The sequence below is a fragment of the Triturus cristatus genome, chromosome 7, assembly GCF_964204655.1.
Source record: "Triturus cristatus chromosome 7, aTriCri1.1, whole genome shotgun sequence".
In the NCBI taxonomy this organism is placed as follows: Eukaryota; Metazoa; Chordata; class Amphibia; order Caudata; family Salamandridae; genus Triturus; species Triturus cristatus.
This window is the reverse complement of record NC_140590.1, coordinates 1,691,024,578-1,691,042,345: the sequence shown is the minus strand read 5'-3', so window position 1 is coordinate 1,691,042,345 and position 17,768 is coordinate 1,691,024,578. Positions and strand designations below refer to the sequence as shown.

Below are 17,768 nucleotides of genomic sequence, written 5' to 3'. Positions count from 1 at the left end.
TCAACTTCTACTTGGCCCCCCTCGCCGCCATCGTCAGACAGCATGGGCTCAGCATAGTATCTTACGCCGACGACACCCAGCTCATCCTCTCTCTCATGAAGAACCCCGAAGACACCAGACTCAGCTTCCAAGAAGGAATGAAAGATGTTGCAGCCTGGATGAGCAACAGCTGCCTAAAACTGAACTCGGAGAAGACAAAGGTCCTCGTCCTTGGACCCTCCCCCACTGCTTGGGACAGCTCCTGGTGGCCCCCTGCCCTCCGAAACCCGGACCACGCCCGGAACCTCGGCATCATTCTAGACTTCTCCCTCACCTTGACCCACCAGATCAACGCCGTCGCCTCCACTTGTTTCAACACCCTCCGTATCCTCCGCAAGACTTTCAATTGGATCCCCCCTGAATGCAGAAAGACCGCCACCCACGCACTCATAACCAACAGATTGGACTATGGCAACGCCCTCTACGCCAGAATCAACAAACCCTGCTACACAAGTTCCAAACCATCCAGAACACAGCAGACAGACTCGTCCTCGGAACCCCACGACACAAGCACATGACCCGGCACCTACGAGACCGCCACTGGCTCCCCATCGAGAAGAGTGACCTTCAAGCTACTCACCCACGCCTACAAATCCCTCCACAACATCGGACCCAAATACCTCAGCTAAAGAGTCTCCTTCCATGTACCCTTAAGGAACCTCCGCGCTGCCGACCTCGCCCTGGCAAAGACCCCATGCATCCACTGAACCAGAACAGGTGGAAGAGCCTTCTCCTACGTCGCAGCAAAGACCTGGAACAAGTTCCCAGTCAACATGAGATGGTCCCGCACTCCGTGCACCTTCAGGAAGTGCCTCAAGACCTGGCTTTTCGGCTGATCTGGAGCTGCCCCTCCCCCCAGCACCTTGAGACCCTCACGGGTGAGTAGCGCGCTTTACAAACCCCTGCTCGTTTTTCAAGTTAGTGCTGTTCATGTAAACACAAGTTTTGTGTATTCATGAACACTGCCTGCACTCAGGTCGGTCCTCTCTGCCTCTTCTACAGGCTCCAGATGACAACAGGAGGGATGGGGAGGGGTGGGGGGGGGCTGAGTCCTGATCGAGCAACAGAGTGATGTTAAAACAACACTCTGTATCTGGATGTCTGGATTGTGCATTTCTGAGGGGTATAGTGTAACACACAGCCACAATCCGTTTTCTTTAGCAGACATACTTTGCATGCCTCATGGAGCACAGCATATCTGCTACAGTGTGTCTGTCAAAGTGCATATCTGCGTATCCCTGGATCCAATGAGAAGCCACAAAGAACAGCAGGGGCAGGGCCAGGGCCCCAGCACCATCCCGGCTTCTTATGGGGCTGGGCTTCCAGTCCTATCAAGAAGGTAGGAGGGGGACTGAGGTGGCTCTTCGCCTTTTCATACCTGCCCTTGCTGCGCCGCCTGGCTCCTCATTGGAAATCATAGCTTGCTGCTTCCAAAGCCCAGCACCAGATTCCTGCTCTGCTGCTGCCGCCATGGAGTTGCCGGCTAAGTAACCAAGCCCAAAGAAAAAAAAATGTATTCCTCTATGCCTGAAAGTATGTGTTTGTGAGTGATTGAGAGTAAATGGGATTGAGTGAAAGTGTGTGTGAGTATGTTTGAGAGTATCAATGGGAGTGAAAGTGATTGATAGTCTGATTGTGAGAGTGTGCATGAATAGTGAGTACAAGGGAGTGAGTGAAGCAGTGAGAGTGTGTTAGAATGAGTAATTGATTGGAGGTTGCGAGAGGGAGTGGAAGTGAGTCAGGGGTGTAGCTACCAATGGTGCAGCAGATGCAGTTGCACTGGTGCCCAGATTCAGTAAGTGAGAAAGAGAACCAGTGAGTATGAGTACATTTGTGTGTGTTTAACAGTGAGTATGAGTGAAAGTAAGTGAGAGCATGTAAGTTACAGTGAGTGAGGAAATAGATTAAGAGGCATATTTACAAATCTGTCATGCAACACAGGGCAGCAAGCAAAGTTTCTGTGCTTCATTGCGTGAAAGGCACATTCCCTGGTTTACTAGCTTTCGTAAACCCAAGAATGCACCAAAATCCATTGATGCATTGGAACGCCCATGCTCCACCCGTGTAATGCCCCCCAGCTTAAATGTAATGCACACAAGCAGCTGCGTTTACATTTCTTTACAAACTGTGCAAGGAGGCGCAAATCATCCATTAAGTGGTTTGTACATATACTACTGAAGTCCTTGCCTTGCACGATGCAAGGACAACGCAATGACTGGATAAATCTTGGCCTAAATGTGAGAGTGCGAGTATGAGTGGGGCAAATCTTGAAAAACAATGGAGTGAACTCCTGGACGGTATTACACCCACCACTTTCAGAGATCCCCAGCCACCACTGCTTAAGGACAAAGATTCATATTGAAATAGGATAACTAAATGGGCTGATAAGCTTGCTGTAGGCATCTGTGTATACTGTAGGCTGCCAGACACATTCCCAGTAAGACGATGAACCTGCTGCAGATAAGCATGTAATCTCCACGGAATAGGTTCACATTCCACCTGGGAAGATGTAGAAGAGCATGCTTCTGAGTCTGATCAATTTAGTAGCATTGAGTTGGGGGTGATATTAACTTTTAATATAAAGCGAAAATGTCATTCTGATGGATACTTCTAACTTCAGATTCCTCATCTTACAATATCAGCCAGGAGCCCAACTGGTTCAGGGAAATGTTTCTCTAAACCGTGCTCCAGCGCACCACTAAGTGGCACCGTGCAGCTCCATTCTGACTCCTCACCACCCCTGAAGTGGCAGACATGATTCACATATAAGTGGCACCCTTGAGCACTGATATCCGTTCCTTTCTTTCCCCATCTTCTGGCACCGATCCAGAGCTCCACTCCTAACATTGGCTGCTTTCCCCGTGACTTCTAAGTCACACCCCTTCATGGTCCCCAGCCACGCAACCAATTCCTCAGCTGGTCCCCCCGCACCCTGAATTTTTGAGGCTGTTGTAGACCTTGCTGCAAATTTTCAGTGTGCCTCCGGTTCCCCTGTGGTCTCCGCATAACTGCGTTGGCCCACAGTGTGGTTAGCATCGGAGTCCATTCCTGGCACCATCTGGTACCTGTTACTAGACGCGTACCAACTCTAGCTCCTAAATCCAAGCTTGTCCCTTCTACACGAAAGCTGGTGTTAGCACTACTGGTGCCTGTAGAGGACCCATTGCCAACATCCTTGTCAAACTCTGAACCTACTTCGACTTGAGCCTGACTAATGTTGCGCTGCGAAATTACAAAAGTGCAACTGGTCGTCATGCAATCTGACTGTAACCCAGCTCCTCTGCCACATCGACCCTATCACCAGAGGCTCCATTATCTTTAAAGGTCTGACTTTTATCTTTTAGCCTTTATCTTGGGTTGCAAGGGGCACCCCAAGATGTGAAAGGTGATGACTTGCTCCCCACTCACTATACCACTAATGCCTTATATATTGATTTACAGAATGCCAGTGGCCTTAATGGGTCACTGCCAGAAGAGAGTTTCTTGATTGCTGTGGTTGTCCTGACCGCAGAAGATGTGCTAGAATTACAGCTACCCTCCGTTGAGACCAAAAGAAATGTCCTTACAGAGATCTTACAGCCTAGGCCAGCTACATCTGAGCCCTCGCTTCCCATTAACTATGCTATAACCCATTCTTTGATGCCTACTTGGACTAATCTAGTTCTTGCCTGCCTATGAATACACAGTCACCAAAAGTCGGAGACCGTGCTTGGTGACCCCGATTTTCTCCCGAAGCAGCCCATATGAGAGAGCCTTATTGTGTTGGCCTCGAACAGTAACCTGAATCTTACAGGATTGAGCCTTTGGTCAAGCGCCTGTTTTCTTCTACCAGTTTAGTATTATGATTTGTGAACGCTGTTTGTTTGCTGGGCTGTTACACACATGCCATGAGGGACATGGCAAGTGAGATCTTATCGGCGGTCCCAAAGGATCCTAGGACCTCTTAGGCTTAGAAGATTCATGATGGACAGGATGCAATCAAATATGTTGCCAAGCAGTGGGGGGCAGAATTTGACATTTCCTCTCAGGTTTGGTATCTGAGGAGGTTCCGGACTTGGCACAATCATTTTTCTAAATGCAATTATGTCAGCTTATCAAGTGAGTGAACTTCAGGCACTTATATTGTATCTGCCATACACCATCTTTTTTCCTAAATAAGTTGGTGCTAAGGCAATCCATCAATCACATTCTTTGCTCCCCCTCAACTCACGAAAAGGAGGAGAGGCTCCATCGACTGGACCCTAAAACTGCTTTAAGCTTTTACAGTGATCGTACCAATGACCAACAAGTGTACAATCAACTATTTGCGGGGTTTTCCATAGAAAAAAAGGAAGTCTGTGCAGAGCAGGACCCTGTTCAGGTGGATAGTTTTCAGCATTAAGCTCTGTACCGCACTGGCGGCCTCCGAAGCTCTGAGAGCCCTTTCCACCAGTATTAAGGTTGCTACCACTGCGTTGGCATGCAAAGCGCCTTTCCTTCACATCTGCCAGGCTGCAAGATGGGTGTGTCTGCACACGAACACAAAATACTGCTTCCTTGACTGCAAGGTCCAGAATGGCATTTTGCCCGCTCTGTTCTGCAATACTTTCAGTCTGAGCATACTTCACAAACCCTCCGCCTTGGGAGGTTCTGCTTTGGTATCTGTTCTAAGGTGAAGAATCTGCATTTGGACGTTTCAATCAGAAGAACAAGTTACTTACCTTCAGTAACACTTGTTTTGGTATATATTCCGTCTAACCGCAGATTCCTCACCATCCTCCCACCTCCCCTTCCTCTCAAGTGGTTTCCTTTTAACATCTACAAAGTTAGTATTGAGCATACTGGTACCAACAGTTGTTCACGCTCAGTGTCAGCGGGCAGAAAGGAAAAAGACAAAGTGACGTTGCGTAGGGGTGACGCCTATATGCAGCTCTGCTTAGTCACTTCCAGGGCGGTGTTAAGTCAGCAAAGAACCACATGGCGCCACTTAGCTGTGTGCTGAAGCTCTGCTTGGAGAAACGTTTTCCAAATCCAGTCTTGCTCTTTGGGTATATTCATAGGTGAGGAATCTGCTGTTGGAAAATCCACCAGAATAACCGCATTAACGAAGGTAAGTAATTTGTTCTTCACATCCATCTTACGCTTTATGAAGTACTCTCTAATCGTTGCCTGTGTCCCACTTTCATTGCAGGATTATCTGCTTTGGAACAAGTTGGGTGCCACCCTGGCCAACGGGAATCAGAGCGAAGAGGCGGTGGAGGCATACCGGCGTGCATTGGAGCTGCAGCCTGGATACATCCGCTCCCGATATAACCTCGGCATCAGCTGCATCAACCTTGGAGCACACAGGTAACGTGGGGGAGGCCAGAAGCATCAAGGTGCTGGGGTGAAGGGACCAGCTGGACCACAGGGTGCAGAAGTGGTAGGGGGAGGTATGGCTATAGAGTACTTGGGCAACATTATGGGTGGAAACAAATAAGATAGTGTAGAAGAGATATGCATGGGGTTATACTTGGCAGGAGAAAGACGGAGCGGATAATACAGCAAAAGGTATGGGTGATTGATGCATGGAATATTGGGGGAGAAGGCTATCATCTTGGGCTTATAGTGCGGAAACCCCTTATTCAGCCATGTGCTTTGTGCAGGGAGAGCCACAGTCCAAAGTGCTAGAACAAGCTTGTTTTAAGGGCCTGTCGAACTGGAAAAAGATGGCATTGTGGACAATAGCCAGGCAAACCGAAGAGCAACATAACAGCAAAACCTATCCTCAGCGCCAAGTGCAGGAGAGCGTTGGCGCTTCTGTTTTCGACTTAGCCCATCATTCTTCTCTTATTCCATTTAAAATAAAACAATATAAATGTTGTGATGTTCACTTTGCAGAAGATTCGGAGTGTAGCAAAAGAGCCATTAATATCCATACAAAGCAGCCTTGTGTATAAACTAACTATCTGTGCTACATACATAAAATGCAAAATAATGTAGCCACATAAATATGTACATTACCATCTTACATATGTGTTGGAAAATCAAAATAATTTAAGTTACACAAGTCTGAGGATGACGGTCACCCTAGAGGGCCCTATCGCTTTTGAAGGGCTGCAGGAATCCATGGACCATCAGTCACCCATGGAACAACATTGTGTTCGAGGCATGTGAGCTGTAGATCACATGCTTGTGCATAGATCGCCATCTAGTGTTGGCCCCGGATGTTTGCACTTAGTTTTTCTTCGAAGAAGTCTTCCTAGTCACAAGGTAGGTGACTCCTCCTTTCGGTGATAGTGCGCATGGTCAACGACTCCATCTTCAGATTGTTTTTTTCCGCCATCGGGTTCGGTTGTTACTCGCTGCGTTCCGGTTCGACACCGATCCTTCTGTTACCCTCGGTGCGTAGAACACTAACCCTCGACGGTATTGTTTCTGATCGCGTGTTCCATTCTTAGTGTATCGTGTTTATTGACAAAAACCCTATTTCGATCGGAGAGCTCGTGAGAGACAGTCGGGCCTAGCCCAGCCTTCTGCCTTGGCACCGAAGCCTACCAAAAAGTCTTCCGGCACTGAAATAAACCCACGCCAAGTCGGGTACCGAGCCAAAGCCTTTGGGGTAGAAGCCAAAGTCCAGCTCCGAACCTCACCACTTGGCACCGAAGACCACCTCGGATCCGAAAATACCTACTCCTTAGCCGACTGATGCACCAAAGTCACCTAAAAAGCCCAGTTTCAGTGATCCACTTAAACGGGACCGAAAACAGAAAATATTGGTCATACATCCCAAAACTGGACACATTACCACTAAAGTGACTCTAAACAGAGGGACTAATACCGAAGAGTAATATCATATTCCACTGAAGAAGAGAAATATTGCAACAAACGCTTCCCCTCCTCTTCATCCTCCTCTTTTATCACCAACTTTGCCTTAGTCTCTACCTGTGCCAACTTCACCTGCGCACTCACCACCACATACATCTGACAATCGGGGTGATGGGGATAATGATAATGGTCAGCCAGGACCTATTGATGAGTGGGATGACTACAACACTTTTTCGCCCACAGACAATGATCCTGACCTATAATCTACCAGGGCCTCTCCACCAGGCGACAGTGTAGCCTATATTGAATTGCTAGGCAGGGCTGGCAATTACCATGGGGTCCAGCTCTATAAAGAAACCCTTGAAGAGGATTTCCTTTTTGAAACATTGAACAGCACACAAAAATCACATATCCCATCCTGAAAGGAATGACTAGGCATGTAGACGACATATTTAAGGATCCTGTCAGGGCACGTATCCTTACCCCTAGGGCGGATACAAAAATACAAGCCTGCACCATCTGATATAATCAGACAATTACCCTTAGACTCGTTAGTAGTTTCCAATGCACGCAAAAGGGCAAACTCCCAAACTACTGCAGACACTCCACCTACAGATAATGAGTCAAAGCTCCTTGATGCTTCAGGCAAAAGGGTAGCTTCCCAGGCAGCTAACTTCTGGCGCATATCTAATACACAAGTGTTGCTAGCCAGATATGACCGTGCTGCACATTGGGATGAAATTGAACAACTCATCCAATTTCTACCCCAAGAACATAAATCTAAAGCGCAAGACCTGGTACGTGAGGGACAGTTAATTTCAAACTACCAAATTAGGTGCTCCCTAGATGCTGCTGACACATCTGCCAGAGCGGTAAACACTAGTGTCCTTTTAAGAAGACACGCCGGGCTACTCATTTCAGGTTTCAAACCGGATGTTCAGGCCTCCATATTGAACACACCTTTTTGGGCCAGTGGTAGATTCTTCACTTGAGAAATATGAAAAAAAGATACTGAAGTGGCTAAATCTATGGGAGTCCTTCAGTCTACACAAGGCCGTGGTTCCTTTCAGCGCTCTTTCTATCGGGCAGGGTCCAAAAATACTTCCTCAGAAACTGCATCCACCTATAAGGGCAATAACCAACCCTCAGGCTCAGAAAATTACTTCAGAGGGGGTTAGAGAGGGAACAACGGCAAAGGCAGAGGTAGAGGTTCTAACACACGTACTTCCCCCTCCAATACAAAGCATTGAGTTGCCCATAGTTCCCCCCGACCACGTAACACCTGTCGGGGTAGACTGTCCCATTTCCTACCCAAAGTCACACAAACTTTCACCGGATAACCTACACCTCCTCAAACAAGAGGTAAAGTCCCTACTACTAAAAGGAGCTATAGAGCCCGTACCACCACAACATCAAGGGTCGGGCGTGTGTTCCTTTTACTTCCTAATTCCCATGAAGGACGGCTCTCTCAGACCAATATAAGATCTCAGAGAACTAAATTTTTACATACAGTCAGACCATTTCCACATGGTAACACTTCAACAGGTACTACCTCTCTTGCAAAAGGGCGACTTTCTGTCTACTCTAGACTTAAAGGACGCCTGCTTTCATATTCCAATCCACCCGGCTCACTGCAAATTTCTCAGGTTTGTGGTAGCAGGTCAACATTACCAATTCAAGGTACTCTCATTCGTAGTCACCACTGCCCCCAGAGTTTTCACAAAGTGCCTGGCGGTAGTAGCTGCTCATCTGAGAAGACAAAGCATCCATGTCTTCCCATACCTGAAGGATTGGCTCATCAAAGCTGGCACGTACCAACAATGCTGCAAGCATACTTCCGTAACCATTCAGTTACTTCACCAACAGGGGTATACAGTCAAAGTGTTAAAATCACATCTTCAGCCAGCCAAAACTCAGAACTACCTAGGAGCCACTTTAGATACTCAAAGGGCTCTGGCGTTTTCCAACGCAGCCAGAATTTGAAACATTCAGGCGGTAATTCTACAATTTCAAGCCAATCAGTCACTTCCAGCTCGAGTTTTTATGCAGCTGTTGGGAATGATGGCGTCTTCCATCATGATCGTTCCCCATGCCAGGCTGCACATGAGTCCACTTCAAGACTGCTTAGCCAGTCAGTGGAACCAGTCACATGGTCTATTAACCGATCTAGTGTTGGTAGGCGGCGGTATTCATCGCTCTCTGCAGTGGTGGAACACACAAAATTTGTCAAAAGGATGGCCGTTCATAGGCCCGGTTCCACAGACAGTATTAACAGCAGATGCGTCACTTACTGGCTGGGGAGCCCATCTTCAACAACACACATTGCAAGGTCTGTGGAGCCACCAGCAAAGGTTGCTCCACATCAATGATTTAGAGCTGATGGCAATCTTTCTAGCTCTCAAAGTTTTTCAAGATCACCTGTCTGGCAAAGCTGTCTTGGTTCGAACAGACAACAGGACAGCTATGTAATACTTACAGAAACAGGGGGGACACACTCTCTCTCCAGCTGTCCCACTTAGTCAAAGACATCTGGAGGCGGGCTATTCACCACAATATCTATCTCCTAGTGGAACACCTCCCAGGAGTCAACAACCAAATTGCGGACCTCCTCAGCAGGCAGGGGTATCAAATACACGAATGGGAACTTCACCCGCAGGTTCTTCACCCCTACTTCTAAGCTTGGTGAGTCACTCACATAGATCTCATTGCAACACCCCAAAACGCAAAATGCCAACTCTTCGCCTCCAGATATCCACAACCGTTATCCAAAGTCAATGCTCTATGGATGAACTGGTCAGGGATATTTGCTTACTCTTTTCCGCCTCTCCCACTCATTCCATCAGTGGTTCGGAAACTCAGGCAAACCTCTATCACACTAATCCTAGTAGCTCCAACATGGGCACGTCAACCCTGGTTCACAACCCTGTTGGAACTCTTTCTGGTACCGCATCAAAAATTACATTTAACTCCCAGTCTCCTCAAACAGAGCCATTGAGAAATCAAACACCCAGATCCCAAACAATTGAACCTCACAATCTGGCTCCTTAAGTCATAGAGTTTGGTTATCTGACCCTTCCACCAGACTGTATGAACATTAGTAAGAAGCCAGAAGGCCTACCGCAAGAGCCTGCTACGCAGCCAAATGGAAGCAGTTTGTTATCTATTGCAATACCATCAACCCTCTTGATGCTTTCATACAAAACATTATCTGCTACCTGTTACATTTGCAGCAGTCATCATTGGCCCATACATCCATCAGACTGCATCTTGCTGCAATTGCAGCCTAATCTTCAAAATAGGCAACATTTATCGCTCTTTAGAGTGCCTGTAATAAAAGCATTTATGGAAGGACTAAAAAGTTATACCACCAAGACTTCCACCTGCCCCAGTGTGGAATCTTAATATTGTCCTCACAAGGTTAATGGGCCCACCATTTGAACCCATGCACAAATGTGAACTACAGGTCACTTGGAAAACAGCTTTCCTCATTGCAATCACTTCATTGAGGAGAGTGGGTGAACTTCAGGCACTAGCCATAGAAGAACCTTTTTTCCAGCTACACAAAGATAAAGTGGTTCTTTGTACCAATCCCACATTCCTACCTAACGTAGTATCTGCATTTCACATAAATCAGGCGGTTGAATTACCGGTTTTCTTCCCTCAACCTGACTCCGTTGCAGATGACCTCTACACATCTTAGATGTTAGAAGAGCACTGTTGTATTACACTGAAAGAACAAAATCTTTTTGTAAGACCAAACAACTCTTTGCCGCTGTTGCACCACCCCACAAGGGCAATCCTATATCCAAATCAGGTATTGCTAGGTGGATCGTTAAATGTATTCAGGTTTGCTATGCAAACGCCAAAAGGACTCTTAACTGTACCCCCTAGAGCACATTCCAATCGGAAGCTAGGGGCTGCTTAGGCTTTCTTAGGGAACATCCCTATTACTGACATCTGCAAAGCTGCAACATGGTCCACACCACACACATTCATCAAGCATTATTGTGTAGATGCGTTAGCCAGACAATAAGCTAATGTGGGCCAAGCAGTACTTAAAACACTGTTTCAGACAACTTTATCAGTTACAGGATAGCTACAGCTTAGGGAGACTGCTGTATAGTTTATGCATAAGCATGTGATCTACAGCGCACATGCCTCGAACAGAAAATGCTACTTACCCAGTATGCATCTGTTCTTAGCATGTAGAGCTGTAGAATCTCATGCGCCCACCCACCTCCGGGATCCCTGTGGCTGCTGTAGCTCTCTTGTTACTATTCATACATACACATGGACATCTCTATTCTTTACTACTACTCCATTCTCTCAACCTCTGCGGGAAAACAATCTGAAGATGGAGTCGATGACTAGGCGCACTATCACCGAAACGAGGAGTCCCCTACCTCGTGACTAGGAAGACTACTTTGAAGACATCCAGGCCCAACACTAGATGGCGATCTATGCATAAGCATGAGATTCTACAGCTCTACATGCCAAGAACAGATGCATACTGGGTAAGTAGCATTTTCCTTCCAGAGGGGGTTTGTGCAACTCAAGGCATCAAGAAACTGGTCTCACCCTCATACTGGTCACTTGGCCACCCAACATCTGACACAAAGGAAGTGCAGTGGTGTCATAAGAGCAGCATTACCTGTATTGGCTGTGCCTTAGCAGGGCTTGCCTAACCCACAGTCCTTCAATTTGTAGATTCCCTGAAGACTCTATAGATATTGGCAACTGCTGCGCTGGCCATTTTCGTTTTAAATAAACTTATGTTTTAGCTGAATGTTGGCGTTATCTGGCCGTGATCTAGATACTCAAATTTCTTCCTTTTCTGTTTCTATCTTAGGGAGGCTGTGGAACATTTTCTTGAAGCACTTAACATGCAGCGCAAGAGTCGGGGTCCACAGGGTGAGCGGGGTGCTATGTCGGAGAATATCTGGAGCACGTTGCGCATGGCCCTTTCCATGCTGGGCCAGAGTGACCTGTATGCTACGGCTGATGCCCGGGACTTGCCTGCCCTCCTCCAAGCATTCGGACTCCAGCAGTGACAACCGAGTGGGATACTGTGCGAGTGCTTCAACACCAGCTGAACAGGTGGTAGAGACTCCAGAGAGTTTTTCCAGTCCTCTCAGCTCCAGCATCCCCAGGCCCCACAGTGGTGCATCCACACTTTACCATATTCTCAAAAAGCTCCCAGAAGGTGTCAGATGGGAATGTGCTATGTGATAGGTGGTGTTGAGCCTTTTAAAGATCGAATGGAGAGAGAAACTGTACTGAAGGGGACATTACCCTTGATGCTCTTTGTACGCACTGTGCCACTTCCATGTTGAAGTACGTCCACATTCTGAACATGGCATCTACCAAGTACTGAGATTGTGACTTTTCCTTTCAGTTTAATGGACAGTATCTGTTCTTTCCAAGTCCTCCATTTTAACAAATTCCTCAGTCTTTCAACACTGATGGTAGCCTCTGGTATGTAGATTTAGGTAGTCACCCACCAGGGACAGGGTACCATCAATAAGCTGCCAAAACGCCAGTCTGGTTGCTACTCCTCTGAGGGATATTCCTCTGACTCTCCTTAAAATGTCTTATCTTGAGGGATATCAAAGGAACTGTCTTGCATAACCTTACTCAGCAATTTTGAGGCTGTTGCCAGTATTCATGATGGCCTGCAGAAATTCCTCAACTGGATGTGAGAACTGGTAAGAGACCCGATCCAGGATAAGATGATGGAAACCTCCCACATGTCAAAACGTGTTGATTGCCTCTGCTGCTCTGTGCTTTCGTGATCTTCTTTTGTAAAATACCTCTACAGTTAAACCCCTCTCAATGTAATGCACCTTAAAATATGCGAGATGGCTTATACGCACTTATGGTATCCTTCAAAAATGGTACGATCAAACGGATTCTTAAGGACCACACGGGACATGACAGTTGGGTAGATTTATTATTTATTCCGGTTATTCTGCAAGACTTGCCAAGTCCCAGAGGAGCAATCCTTGCCTGGCTGACATTTAAAGGTTTTATATCCAGACTGGGCTAACCACCTTCGATTTCAGTAATTCATGGTGTACACGTAGCCATAATTTAGTTCTTGGATCATAACTTTATAAGTTGCGTCGCTAAAGGAATGTTTAACTTTTTTCATTCTGGACCTTTCTGCAAAACAAATTGTCTGTTGTTCCATTACATCAAATGGTAATTATATTTTGTAACAGGCCTAATATTGTTAATTCAGTTCATGGGGTGAACCCATATTCCTCACCGAGCTTTGTAATTGTTTTCTTCCTGTCCACACTTGGGTGCAGGCCCCTCTCCATTGAGAATCACCCCCACTGTGGACTTGCTTTCCTTGTGAAATACTTCAATGTTGCTGGAATATTCTGTCACCTCATTTAAACCATGGTTGATCCATACACTTTCGCACAACCCTTTATCAGTAGAAAAGGACAGCGTGGTCATGGACGCTTGAAAGTTCATTTTAAAGCTCGTCCTTTCTTTTTCTTTGATGATTGACTTTAGAATCCAAGTAAACCTTCCTAGCTCTGCCTCTGTCCCCCCGCACCTGATGCCTGGGAGTCCGTGGGAATAGTTTTAACGGTTACAGTGGACCTAGGGATTTTCCTATCCAGCCACAGAAGGGGGGAATGTGGCAGCAAACAGGCTCCGAATCAGGCCTGACCAACAGGGAGGAAGTTTGGGAAAGAGTGCTTCCTGTTTGGTTTTGGGCTCACAGGATTGGAGTGTTTTTACATTATAAGCAATTGTGTTAGCAATTCTGTGTTTTGGGCAGTTTTAGTCCAGTATGACGGGTGAGGGTGAAAGGCCCGCTGACTTCCCTTCCCACCCACAGGAGTGATATTGGAGACCTCTGAACACCCTTCACCCCTGGTGTTCAACCTGTTTTCCTGACTGGGTGTTGCGCGGGGGACGAGGGAAAGCTCCTACCCTGATATCTTGTTAGGACCACTTGCCCGTAACTGACGCATCAATGAAAGACCGTGATCTAAGATTATCATTCGTGTGAATTTGTAGCTCTGTGCTATGACGCAGCCATATCTGTAGCAGCAGCGTATGGAAGCGCCGCTGATGTACCACAGTTTTGGGTGAAGCGTTTCCAGTGGGGATTTGACCAAACTTTCAAGAAAACCCATGATGCCAACATGGTATGCGGTTGATAGGCTGCATGCCCTGACAGCAGGTGTAGGGAGCTATCTCAAATTCTGTTCCCAGCTTAGTGAGCACTCACCGCTGGCAGCACTCTCTCCAGCTTGGGAACATTGACAGCAGGGGGTGCTATGCCCAGCTAGGGAACAATAGCTGCGTGGGACATCACAGTATAGTCTGTGTTATAAAATATCAGTGAAGCTCCATGATCTTTGATGTTATTCACCCCATAATCCAATCAATGCAATTTTCAACTTCTCTCTTTTCTCTCCTTTGGCAAAACGCAAGATGTGATGTAGCCAGGATGCCTTTCCTTTGTCTGTAAACTTTGGTTAAAAAACTAAATCAATATCAAAATCATTCAGTCCAATATCTTATCTGTCTCGTCTTTTTATACTTGTATAGGTCTACCTTGTGCATTACTGGTAAACAAAATATGTAAAAAATATGTGTAAGATATTTGTAGAAGGAAAGTCCCTTGGCTGTAACTTGGAGCTTTCTTGATAATATTAAATGAAATAAAAACTGTAAATAAACATAAAAGCAGTATTGTTATTATGCCGGGAGTGTTGAAGGAGGATCTTCCACCAGTTTGATATCTGATGGTAAGTGCAGGACAAACTGCTGTGATGGAATGACTGTGTAAGACAGCCCTGCAACATACTCTTTTGAGATTTGTATTACACATTCTTTTTGTTGTCTTGGCCTTCCTTTTGTATGTGTCCAAGTAAAAGACACCCAAGATAATACAATATATTGCAAGTTCATTTCTACAGCATGAATTCTTTATAGCTTCACACACTGTCCACTCTACTACCATATAGTTTTTATGTAGGTTTATTGCTTTTCTTAATAATTTTGTTTAGGCTAAAGTGGGAATTGATGGGGGAACAGAATGTAAGTGACTTGTAGTTCATGTTGATGTGCAGCTCCACCTTGATACCCACTCTGATCCATCATCAGATTCTCAATCGTAAGCTCCAATTGTAGACCTAAGAGCCAAGATGCTTACTGAAGGAAAAATATTGCTTTCCCAGCCTGAACTACAGATGACCACTCCAGTGGAGAAGACACCATTCCAATTATTTTTTAACAACCAACTGGAGGCGTTTGCAGGAGAATTTGTACCTTTATTGTTGATTCCAGATTCCAAGGACTCAAGTGCTCTTTCCCATGGAAAACATGCAGTTTAGGATTTGGACTTGCGCCTGAAGGTTCCCATCTATAAACAACCACAAACATTGTATCCACGGTCTACTAAGGAATCGCCCTGAGGAGAAGTGCAAATTTGCAGTAAGTTCTGCCAACCAACAGTTTAGGGCCAGAGACAGAAGGGTTGGATCTGGTCACCAGGTTGAGAGAGTGGAGATCCTGCTCAGAGATTGCTCCAACTGCTAAGCTGGAGATGCTTTCTTTCAGTGGACGAGGTGCAGGACTCGGACGGTGATGTTTTTTTAATAACTCCCAAAACTTGGAAAGGTACTTTAGTGGAAATGGCATCAAAGAATCATGGATTGTAAACCACAGTGAATCTAATAATCCCAATTGGGTTAAGCCTCAAAAAGCCCTTCGATAGAACAATATCCAAGGAGTATGTCCTATTGCAAAGGAACTCCGCCACAAAAGGGCCCTTCTCCACTAAATAGACCAAGGATTTTTTTATATGAAGACCAACTCTCAGGATCAGAAGACCAAAGATCAGGGCTACCGAAACTACTAACTACCCCGGTCTCGAGCACTAAAGCCTATTCAGTGCCTTCGCACCTGAAAACCCCTGCATGGTTTATTGATCTCCCGCAGTCTTGTACATATTCTTTAAGCATTTCTGTTTGGATTCTGGCATGTGGTGGTGAAGTCAGGAGGACTTTGACTGGCAGGCTTATGAGGACTTGTCTAATCATCAGTAATAAACTGTTATTTAAATATATTTCAATGCCGGGATCTGCTTACAAAACATGTACTTTTATTTAAATATACTACTGTATAGATTGGGATTAGCATCCATAAAATTATCCAGAGGCATGCAATTCAGACAGCAGATTTGAAACATCAATGAAAAATTACCTTTGAAGAGGTTCTCAAGATGCCTCAAAAGATTTGGGACCACGTATTGCCAGGGACCGAAGAACAGATCGATTTCCATTACTGAGAAGGAAACGGACAAATACCCACCACAAAACTTCCATCTGCACAGGAAGTAACCTCTGGTTCCCCAGCAAAACTGTTCTTTAAATAAGAAGCCAAGCAAGAAGACTTAATTTCCCATCTGCCAGGCAGTGACATCACTGGATCTCCCATCAGCCATCTGCCCAGCAAGTGACATGAGTGCATTTCCCATCATCGGCATAGACTGCAACTTTCACCCACTTCAGTCAAGTCTTCGGGGCATCCCATCGTCCAGGTGACCCAGCAATAAGACACTGACAAGGGCTTTGCCTGTTTAAGCCAGAACCTCGGTTCCACTGAAACTCGCAGTGAAATATAAGCATGCGCCTCACCTGACACCTCATACTGCCAATCACACCCAGACCTAGATGACTCAAAGACTGACATCACAATCTTACAACACGTAGACTCCAACTTGATCACATCCCACCACCACAAACCACAGTACTTACATTCCAACTAATGGTCATTAACCCTCGCTCTGTACACCAAACATCGCAGTCGTCATGTTTGGTGTGCACTACACACACAAAACATCGCAGCACTCATCAAAAGCTTTGCGCCCTCTTTATCACAGAAACATAGTTTACTCCCTCTTCCTAGATTTCCTATCCAGATGCTACAGCATCCACCATGTGGACCTCATAAATAAAAAGGGAGGAGGCCTCACTGGTTCTGCACCACTATTGACAGCCCATTCCACACTCTGCAGCCCAGATAGTTACCCTCCATCTCTTCTATAGGCCTCCTGGTCTGGACAAGGACTTCATAGAGGAATTCTCAGATCTCCTGACCACATTGTTCATCTACCATGCCCACACCACCCTCTTGGGTGACTTCAACCTCCCAGATAACCACACACCAAATCCCACCTCCTCAACCATGTTGTCTCGACATACCCAACAATGCAAACCACCCATACATAGCCTGGAACTGACCGCTTTGCTACCCCTCTCCTGCCCACAAAGCAAAATCAATTCAAAAGAGAAGGCCAAACCTTCAGATTCTTCAAGGTCTTCTCCATAGACAACCTAAAGATTGAACTCATCTGACTCTACCAACTCCACATTCAGCGTCAATACCCTTCTAAACAACTTACTCATTTCTTTAGAAAACTAAGTGAACATTGACACCATAATTAAAACATACAAATGCGAGCCAAACCCTTCAGGATCTTGGTACTTTAAAGACCATGCAGACAAATGATCCATCTGCAGACAGGAAAGAAAGTGGAAGAATAACATAATGCCCTATGTCCTCTTGATACTGAATCAAAATGGAGAGAGCTCATCGCATCAGCCAAAGCAACGTACTGTACCATTAATCAAGTCCCTAATAAAAGCAGAAGGCTTTTCAAAACAATCGAGCACTGCACCAACCCCCTGGCAGAAGATCGGACATCACATCAGAAACACCAAGCCTGCTTCACCTCTTACACTCACCCTCCCCCTTAAAATCCCACAATGGTCTGTCTACCTTCAAACCCCTATCCCTCGCAGATTTCACTGACATACTCAACTGCATTAAAGCTATTGCTTATGTAGATGATGTCTTATCCCTGTCTTACATCAATGCTCTCTCAGGGTATGCCGCCGTACCCATACTTA

At 46.0% G+C, this 17,768-nt stretch overlaps 1 protein-coding gene across 6 annotated transcripts in view; it reads left to right on the top strand.

Moving 5' to 3' along the window:
• The window catches only part of PEX5 (peroxisomal biogenesis factor 5), a 160,911-nt gene extending 146,373 nt beyond the window's left edge, over window positions 1–14,538 (top strand). For all 6 annotated transcript variants that reach the window (XM_085619874.1, XM_085619871.1, XM_085619875.1 and 3 more), the window contains 2 exons: window positions 5,210–5,367; window positions 11,675–14,538. In XM_085619874.1, the coding sequence (XP_085476000.1) occupies window positions 5,210–5,367; window positions 11,675–11,876 (360 nt within the window). In that variant the 3' untranslated portion in view covers window positions 11,877–14,538. The remainder of the gene's footprint in view (window positions 1–5,209; window positions 5,368–11,674) is intronic.
• The last annotated feature ends 3,230 nt before the right edge of the window (window positions 14,539–17,768 follow it).